Source organism: Dryas octopetala, chromosome 7, assembly GCF_963921425.1.
Source record: "Dryas octopetala chromosome 7, drDryOcto1.1, whole genome shotgun sequence".
In the NCBI taxonomy this organism is placed as follows: Eukaryota; Viridiplantae; Streptophyta; class Magnoliopsida; order Rosales; family Rosaceae; genus Dryas; species Dryas octopetala.
In genome coordinates this window covers 18,831,202-18,841,019 of record NC_141372.1, presented here as the reverse complement: position 1 = coordinate 18,841,019, position 9,818 = coordinate 18,831,202, and the positions used below count along the sequence as shown (strand labels likewise).

The following is a 9,818-nucleotide window of genomic DNA, read 5'->3' as shown; positions in this document are numbered from 1 at the left end:
CTACTTGCACCCTAAAGCTTGCTACATGTATTAGTTATCTTTAAAACTGACTCCAACTTTTGTGTATTTAAAAATTCTCAATTAATTCAAATCAGTTCTATTTTTTAAATTTCTCTTACTAAATTGATGGGCATCAAATTAGAAATTGCTTATTGATTTTTGGTCAATTAATTTTAGTTATTGAATGGGCAAAGGGCCTCAAATTTTTTTCTTGCCTAGGGCCACCTAAATTCTCGTACCAGCCCTGTGTACGAATGTTATAGTATTAAGTATTTTCAAAGTACATGCCGTTGTTATGTACTCAGATATTGAGATGTGACATTTTGTGATACTTAACGTACGAGTTATTCTCATATATAGACTTTTGTGGTGTGACAACATGTGTTACTTAGGACCCAAATAATATGGTAAGTGCATTCACATTATGTACAAGAGGAGAAATTTTAGGGAACGGAGGAAAAACAAATGATGCATATATGGAAGCACCATTTTAAGCCTGGTCTCTTTTTGTGTCACAGATTGTTGGCTGAGATTCGTCATCTGCCTTGTGGAGTTTCTGTATTGGCTCAGTATGTTTCATTTAAGGGCAAATTGCAAAACACTATCTCAAGTTTGAGGTCTATTGTAAGTCAATACCCCAATTTCAAAAATTGTCTATAACCTACCTCAACTTCAAAATCTTGATTTTAAGTACCTCCAAAAGAACAAAAACGGGAGAACCGCACGTACTTAAGTCCCTGGAGTCGAGTCCCTCCAAGTAAAAAATGCATGAATGATGACAGGTGGGGACAAAGGTGCGTGCGTGCGCGCGTGCGCGCGTGCTTGGTTGACCCGCTTCGCCACTGGTTTCCTTCTTTTTGTTTTCCAAACCAAAACCCAAATGAATTAAAGCTTTTTAAAAGATAAAAAAAAAGATAAAAAAAAAAGATAATGAAGAAAATAATTTAAAGAAAGAAGAAAGAAATTTCTAACATGGTGGGCTGTCTGGAAGCAACTTTGACTAACAGCCATCGGCCGCTCCCAAATCCAAACCCACCAGCTTTTACTTTTATTTCTCCTTTCCCTTCTTCGCAGACTGAAGACTGAAACTGAATTGCAGAGACGAACACTCATCTCTTTGGCTTTCTCCTTTGCCAAACAAAATCTACAGTGTAATCCCAAGGCAAAAGCAAAAGCAACCGAATCTTCTTCCAGAATTGGTTCGGGTCAACGGGGCCGAGATGCTCCAGATTTTGATCGGTCAACTCCACCTGCTGCTTCCAGAATTGGAATTAGATTCTTGCAATTGAATTGAATTGCATTGAATTTGTGAGGTAGGAAGGGAAATGGAGAAGGGTGTTTGGAAATGGGTGATTGTGCTTTTTGGTTTGGTTCACCTCCAGATACTGTCAGGCAACGTTGAAGGTGACGCATTGAATGCGTTGAAGAGCCTTTTAGCTGATCCTAACAATGTTCTGCAAAGTTGGGATCCTACTCTGGTCAATCCCTGTACATGGTTTCACGTCACCTGTAATAGCGATAACAGCGTTACACGAGTGTAAGCAAGCCAGCCATAAATTCATAAAATTATAATTCTTACACTTCACTTGTTGGGTTTCTTCCTTTAATTCATTTCATAATTGACTTTCTCAGTGATCTTGGAAATGCCAATCTCTCTGGTGAACTGGCCTCACAGCTTGGTGTGCTTTCCAATTTGCAGTACTTGTAAGATTCCAAATTCACTCTCTCTACTCGTTTCTTCTTCTTCTTCTTCTTGTTTCCATATTATATAGTTTATGCACCCAAAACTGATTTATCAACTCACTACTCTTTCTTGACTCACAGGGAGCTTTATAGCAATAACATAAGTGGAACTATTCCACAAGAGCTTGGCAATTTGGCAAACTTGGTGAGCTTGGATCTTTACTTGAACAAATTAACGGGTACCATTCCAGACAAACTCGGCAACCTTGAAAAACTACGTTTCCTGTATGTGGTTTCTTTGCACTTACCCTTTAAATTCTATTCTCTGGCTTGTCTACTCAAAAAACAAGTGAGCTTACATGCTCAAATATCTTTTATTGGATTTAGATTGTGTTTTTCTCTGCACCAAATATAAAAGAAAGAAAGAAAACGTATCTTATTTTGTTTGTCTTATTCGATATTCTGATGTATATATTATTCCTTAAAGTGTATTATTTCGTACCAGTTGAACCCAAAAAATTACTACTGACTATGATCTGCCAATATTATGTCACTGTTGTCAAGGGACTAAGTGAAGTTTAAGCAAATTAACTAAAGGGGGAAAATAATATGAAACAGGTAAACAAAACAACATACAAAACGACAACAAAATGTAGGAAAAGATGTGAATTGTGCTTGGGACTCTAAAGACAAGATGATTTATGCTAGATACATAAAATTAACTGTCAGTGAACCCTGGTTTGAACTGGCTCATTCAGTACAGCTAAAATTGATGTGCTTGGAATTCTAAATGCAAGGTGTTTTATGCAGGATGCATTACCCAAATGTTTAATGAACTCGTTATTAGGATTCTAAATAAGGCGCTAGATAGGGTGGGGGTGGGCGGGCGGGGTGTCAGTTTACTAATTTTTAGGCTACTACTGCTGTTAGTTTAAAAGGTTAAAAGAACTTAATAACAAAATCTGATGGTGAAGAAGAAGAATGAGATTAGAGAGAGAGAGAGAGAGAGAGAGAGAGAGAGCCCTATTTTCATACTGTTTTCATCTTACTTATTTTCGTGAAATAAGAAAAACAAAGAAATAGGATAGAAATAATATAAGTTTCCACAGCTTATTGCCATTTTTTTTTTATACCTCGACATTACAAAGTCCCAAGCTTGTCTGTTAGTTATGTCACATCTACTTTGAATAGTGTTGTCTAGCCAGTGAAGGGTCTTCTGTAAGCTCTATGGATGTTTTAAAAATTTTGTAGCTCCTTGCCGTCTTTGAATATTTTTCCTGGACACTATTGGCACACAGAACTCATGCATTCTTCTCATGTTTATATGGGGACAAGAAAGATGTGATAGAAATATAGTAACATAAACTAGGATTCATAGTCTATTGATTAAGTCTCTTTGAACACCATACGTTTATTTGGAAATAAAAATTGAATAATAATCTGTTATGAATACATGTTCAGTATCATGTGTTTTTGTTGTGATTATTTGGGACATAACTATTTCTATTCCATGAAATAGGCGTCTCAACAACAACAGCTTGTCAGGGAATATTCCCAGGGATTTGACTAAGATTACATCATTGCAAGTCCTGTAAGTGTTGTATGATTCATCTCAATTAAAAGAAAAAAAAAATAGAGGAGTTATGTTATTAGTTTCTCTACCATCAATAAATGCAATTAACATAGTTTACCATGGGATGCAGGGATCTTTCAAATAACAATCTGACAGGAGAAATTCCTGTCAATGGTTCTTTTTCACTCTTTACGCCCATCAGGTTTGTTGAAGCAATTTTTTTCCGGTGGTGGTGGTCCTTGAAGACCTATTTAAATGTTGTGCTGACTGCTATTATTTTCCATTTTGCAGTTTTGCCAATAATCCTCGTCTGCAACCTCTTCCAGCCACCCCACCTCCTCCTGTTTCTCCAAACCCACCAAGTCCTTCTTCAGGTTGTTACCAGTTCTATTATTCTTTTTATATTAGCTCAATTTGTTATTGAGAGGGGGATCTATCATGTTTCCCAGGCACTTTGTGGCTTTCCCCTGTGACACTCAAGTTTTTATATGTAGTGATTATTTATTTATTTATTTTTTGCGTAATATGACATGCTTGTTACAATCATTTAATAGATACATTGCTTGACCTAGAAAGTTTTTGTTAATTTGTAGATAATGAAACTTATAAAGCAATCAGTACTTTTGGAAGCAACTTTTAGGATTGCATTTTATCTGAAATCTTCTATACTTTTCCTTACCTATCTGTGGATGCACAAGCAATTCAATATAAAGTTTTTGAGGGTCAAGTCCCTGCTTCTTCTGACTAATATTATGTATGAAACTGTGTTCTCAGTTTTAGGGTTGAATATCAGGGGATGCCATTGGGTTTATTGTTAAAATCGCAGTAGTTGTTTTCCATCTCAGTCATTTCTGGGTCTACATCTCCCAATCAACATTTCCCAATGAGTTTGTCACTTCCCGCACCTTCTAATCCCACTATTACCTGCCAAAAAATAAATAAATAGATAGAAAAGTTGTTGATTGGATGGTGTATGGCTGAGAGAGAGAGAGTGAGAGAGAGAGAGAGAGATGTAACATTTGATGCTGATGAGTTTTCATTTAGTTTAACCTCTGTTTAAACTCTGTTGAATTATATTAGGTAACACTGCTACTGGGGCTATTGCTGGAGGAGTTGCTGCTGGTGCTGCTTTGCTGTTTGCTGCACCTGCAATTGCACTTGCTTGGTGGCGGCGAAGAAAACCACAGGATCATTTCTTTGATGTACCTGGTTAGTGAATTATAAAGAATAATTTAACTCAATCGTAACATTTAGTATTGAATGTGTGTTTCACTTATCTACACTCTTTGCAGCTGAGGAGGATCCAGAAGTTCATTTGGGACAGCTCAAAAGGTTTTCTTTGCGTGAGCTACAAGTTGCAACAGATACCTTTAGCAATAAAAATATTCTAGGAAGAGGTGGATTTGGTAAAGTTTATAAAGGACGTTTAGCTGATGGTTCTCTCGTAGCTGTCAAAAGACTTAAAGAGGAGAGAACCCAAGGTGGGGAGCTACAGTTCCAAACAGAAGTGGAAATGATTAGTATGGCTGTCCACCGAAATCTGCTTCGTTTGCGTGGTTTTTGCATGACACCAACAGAAAGGCTGCTTGTATATCCTTATATGGCTAATGGAAGTGTGGCATCATGTTTAAGAGGTACTCTTTTTGACCTTTGCTATATTGATGAATCTTTTCTTTTTCTAATGATGTTAATAAATTAATATAATTACATTCATATGATTAGCTTATATATCCATTTCTTCAATTACCAATTTGGTTTGGGATATAAATTCTTTCTGTTTCTGTGTTTTTGTTTCTTTTTCCAATTTTAAGATCACTTCTCAATGTTGTTTCCAATTCTGTTTGATAAAGTTTGTTGGTTGACCACTGACTAAGAACTTAATGTTGTGAAAGTGCCTCGTCGGGAGTTTCTGGAAGAGTTCAGAAACTAGAAGCCTTGGCCGACCGGTTGAAGCTTTGGCTGACCGGTCGCCCGAAGTCAGAGAGTCGAGTTTTGGGGCAGATTTTGGGTTTTCCTAGTGGGGTACGGTTTTGAAAGACCAAGAGGACTTGCGCAAGACTTTCCTAGTGTGGGAAGGAGTTCTAAAGGGTTTTCCTTGTGTACAAGGGAATAGAATTAGCTAATAGGTAGATTACCTAATTCTATTAGGTTTAGGAATCCATATTGTAAGTGGTAAGCCTATGCTCTATAAATAGGCTGCTGCAAGTCTCATAGAAATTAAGAATAGCAAGAGACTTCAAGGGAAGAAACTCAAAGGGAGACTCGGGTTAGAGACTCAAGGGTGAGTGACTTCAAGGGAGGGGTTTTTCAAGAGGGAAAAACACAAGAGGGCTATTTGTGCAAGAGAGAAGAGAGCGGCTGCGAGTTGGGTAGTCTAGGATTTCAATAAGTTCTTGTAATCTTATTCTATACATAGTGCAGCTATGATTCTCTAAGGGTCACACGGGGACGTAGGCAAAGTTCGCCGAACCTCGAGAACAAATCTTGGTGTTCTTTATTGCTTTATTGTTGCTGTTATTGTGTGTGTTTGCTAATTGTCTAATCCTAGAATACATCAAAGAAAAAGGTCATGGGGAAGGGTGTTAATTCACTACACTTAAGTTGTTAGGATGTGGGTTAATAATTATTTTATATTTTAACACTTCCCCTCACAAATTGTTCTCTTTTCACCATTAGAGCTCAACATGTGAATTCAACTTAAAATTGGGAGGTTGCAATAATATGGGATTGAACTTAGGATCTCCTAGTGGCCAAAAAAAAAAAAAAAGAACTTAGGATCTCCTACTCTGATAGCATGATAAGTTTGTAGGTTTACTCCTATTCCTAAAAGCTTAAATTGTTAGGATATGGGTCAATAATTATTTCATGCTCTAATACTGTCCAATTTGAGAACAATACCGAGGTAACTGATTTCAATTATTTTTTGTTGGAAGTTGGCTGAAATTTGAAAGTTTAGAAGCTAATTATTTGCTTTAAAAAAGCAGAGTCCAAAATTTACATGTATGATTTGTGAAATCATACAGGGTCTATTGTGTGTACTTTGTAATTATACTCTCATGATCATGTGTATGCATTCCTGTAGACCGTCCAGAGGCGCAGCTTCCACTTGATTGGCAAATACGACAACGCATCGCACTGGGAGCTGCACGGGGCCTTGCTTACTTGCATGATCACTGTGATCCTAAAATTATTCACCGTGATGTGAAAGCTGCAAACATATTGTTGGATGAAGAATTCGAAGCAGTTGTTGGAGACTTTGGATTGGCTAAACTCATGGATTACAAGGATACACATGTCACCACAGCTGTACGTGGCACAATTGGGCATATAGCACCGGAGTATCTCTCAACTGGAAAGTCTTCAGAGAAAACTGATGTTTTTGGATATGGAGTCATGCTCCTTGAACTCATCACTGGACAGAGAGCTTTTGATCTTGCTCGGCTTGCAAATGATGACGATGTCATGTTACTTGATTGGGTATGCATTTATGCCTTCTTGTTATATATTTATATGTAGCTAATTTTTTATTCCTTGTGGATTATTTTCAGATAACAGTTGAATGTATCCACCTTCTGATGACATTTTACCAAGCTAAATCTGCCATTATTTCTTTCACATTTTCTATCAGTAAAGGCTTGTCTTGAGAATTAGAAATCTTAGCTTGTCTTGAGCTTGTCTTAAGCTAAAATAAAACCCTCAGTAAAGGCTTGTCTTAAGCTTGTCACAATTTTAGCTTGTCTTAAGCTAAAATAATGCTAACAAAAAATGTAATGGTGTTGACATTAAGCCATATATTTTTATCTTGGCAAAACCCATTTCGTGTCCTTTAGTGCTATTGAAGTTTCACACTCAAATATAATAAACTCTTAATTGGTCTCCATACTTCTTGATTTTGTTCCAAACCATCTGTAACCTCTTATGAACAGTTATATTATCCTCTCCTTTGAAAAATAAAACCCAGCAACACCATTTCCATGATGGAGTTGCAGCCAACACTAGCATTAGTCAAGGTGACCAACGCGAGTGCTGGTCTAGGAGGGGAATAGAAAGGGAAAGGGCTGGAAGTTTTTTTATTGATTTTTTTGTTTTTATTTTTAAGGGGTAATATTGGAATAAAAAACTCTAAGAAAAAAAATATAGGTTACGTGAGAAAATTTGTGAGGTCAAATAGAATGAACCGCTATATAAATAATAAAAAATCCTCTAACTTTGAACATTTTGCAAGTTCCTCTTAGATTTCTGTAGAAGCATTTATGATAATGGAAGTGAGAAATTTTTTTTTTTTATTTTAGGTGTGGCTAGAAGCTTAGAAATTAAGTTCATTTTATTTAGAATTTATTAGTTAAAATTAGAATTTAGGTGTAGTTGTTTATAACAGTTCAAGGTTTTGATTAGTAGTTATTACCCTCTCTTTTCGAAAATAGTAGTTTTGTAAAAGATTTCAAATGGAAAAAAAATTGGGTGTGTAGGTTATTTGGTTTAGTGTGCAGGCCCTACGCATCCCATATTTTGGCTATCTTGAAATTTACATAAAAACTGCTACGTTTAAAATAGGGAGTAAACTTTTGCTAGTTTTAATAAAAATTATTATGTTAGTTCAGTATTTTTTTATATTATTATTTCCAACATAGAGGCCTTCTTGTGATAATCTGTGGGAGAGAGTTCGTATTGGGATTCATTATGGCAGTCAATCACTCCAGCATTCAGGGACTACTCGTTTTATAGAATTCTGTCTTATTGGGAGGCTTTTGTGTGTTAGGGCTTCATTAATGCTGTTGTACTAGGATCTAGAGCTTATGTGTTTTCTAGGGATATTTTACTATACTATTGTTTTCTGTAGTGTATGGTCTGTATAATATCCCAGAGCTTGTTATCTAGGATCCTTTAGGTTGGTGGACATCTTGTCCACTGATTTGTACTTTGTTCATCTTTATTTTTATTTAATGAAATCATGTTTCTCATAAAAAAAAAATAGAGTCCTTGTGAATCATGGATAGTTTTGAAGAGTTTTTTAGTTTTGCATATTGATCCGAGTTAATCCTAATTTTCCCTTTCTCTTTGTTCTCTCTACTTTTTTCCCCACCTGAGTCCTTGCTCTCTTTATCTTGGCTCTCCTCTTTCTCCCTGTTCTTCTGTTTCTTTTCTCTTTTCTCTCTATTTCTCTGTCCTACATGGCTACATCTTAATAGTGGAATAAAGATAAATTTATTAAACACTCTGGTTGACTGGAGACAACTGTCCTTTCAAGTCTGATATTACATGGGCATTTTCTCTTTCTTCTCAATACTGCAGTTTTTCTCTTTCTTTTCAACTTGTGGAACTGCCTGACAATATATTTAAGTTTATAGGTCAAAGGACTTTTGAAAGATCGGAGGTTGGAAACACTGGTTGATTCGGACCTACATGGCAATTACATTGACGAAGAGGTGGAGAAGCTGATCCAAGTAGCTTTACTATGCACACAAGGCTCCCCAGGGGAACGGCCCAAGATGTCGGAGGTTGTCAGAATGCTTGAAGGTGATGGTTTAGCTGAAAGATGGGAAGAGTGGCAGAAAGAAGAGATGTTCCGCCAAGACTTCAACCATATTCACCATCCAAGTACTAATTGGATAATTGACTCAACATCTCACATTCCTGCCGATGAGTTATCCGGTCCCAGATGATACTGTCCTCCATGATTCCGTCCTTTGTATACATGTAAGAGGTATTTGGGAATTAGGAAGGCCCATTTTGTATTTCAGTGATACCACATTTGTGCATATGATTATCTTCTCTTCTCTTCTTTGCTGTTATTTTTCCATTTTATTCTTCTCTAGTATCCTTTTTTTTTTTTTTTTTGGGGGGGTTTGAAGTGTCCTGTTTATATCACACAATGGAGCTGGTGCTGCTATAATTTTATAGGGGTTGCTACTGGCATTATGAAATTATGGTGCTAGAAACAAGGCAGGAATTAGGATAAGGGCCATGAAAGCACCCATACCTTTTCATTTTTATGTATCCGGAATTAGTCAAGATTGTCTAATAAATAAACTTTGATTTCCTTGATCACTGCATAATTGTGTTACAATTAAATTTGTGGTGAACCGTTTCCATATTGCTTACACATCCATACATGTCATCATTTATTTTGGTCCATTGTTTTCTGCTGGCTAGGCTATACAATGGTAGCCTTTTTCTTCTACTGAATTTCTCTTCACTTGGGTATTGAAAGCGTTAAAAGGTTTTATGGTTTCTGTTAATAGCAGGTTTTTTCTTTTTCTTTTTTCTTAATCTTTTTCCCTGTATTTTTTAGTATAATATGCTTACTATTACAATTGTCACCATAATAATGCATTCATTATATGTTGCGGAGGGCCTCACATTAATTAAAAATTAGGTTGTTTGAATAATCTGAACCTACAATGTATTTTATGAGAAATTTGGAAAAATACCCCAAATTTGAGACCTCTGAAGACTTTTAACCATCTTTTTAAAACTCTTACTAGTCTAACCAAATGCACAACATCTTCTCCCTCACAACATCTTCTCCATCACAAACTCACCCAATCACACCTGCGCGAAC

At 36.3% G+C, this 9,818-nt stretch overlaps 1 protein-coding gene across 1 annotated transcript; it reads left to right on the top strand.

Annotated features, from left to right (window-relative positions):
- The first annotated feature begins 960 nt into the window (after positions 1 to 960).
- Positions 961 to 9,339, top strand: LOC147280273 (BRASSINOSTEROID INSENSITIVE 1-associated receptor kinase 1-like). Its single transcript, XM_086251101.1, has 10 exons — positions 961 to 1,537; positions 1,633 to 1,704; positions 1,825 to 1,968; positions 3,203 to 3,274; positions 3,387 to 3,458; positions 3,548 to 3,630; positions 4,337 to 4,465; positions 4,549 to 4,890; positions 6,339 to 6,733; positions 8,605 to 9,339. The coding sequence occupies exons 1-10, from the start codon at positions 1,326 to 1,328 to the stop codon at positions 8,917 to 8,919; spliced, it is 1,836 nt and encodes a 611-aa protein (XP_086107227.1). The 5' UTR covers positions 961 to 1,325; the 3' UTR covers positions 8,920 to 9,339.
- Positions 9,340 to 9,818: the final 479 nt, after the last annotated feature.

Bases quoted from the DNA above. Each gene is read 5' to 3' on its own strand.
- LOC147280273 (XM_086251101.1), top strand. From the start codon at position 1,326: ATGGAGAAGGGTGTTTGGAAATGGGTGATTGTGCTTTTTGGTTTGGTT. The intron at 1,969-3,202 runs GTATGTGGTTTC...TCCATGAAATAG, and splicing joins CTTGAAAAACTACGTTTCCT to GCGTCTCAACAACAACAGCT. The intron at 6,734-8,604 runs GTATGCATTTAT...TTAAGTTTATAG, and splicing joins ATGTCATGTTACTTGATTGG to GTCAAAGGACTTTTGAAAGA.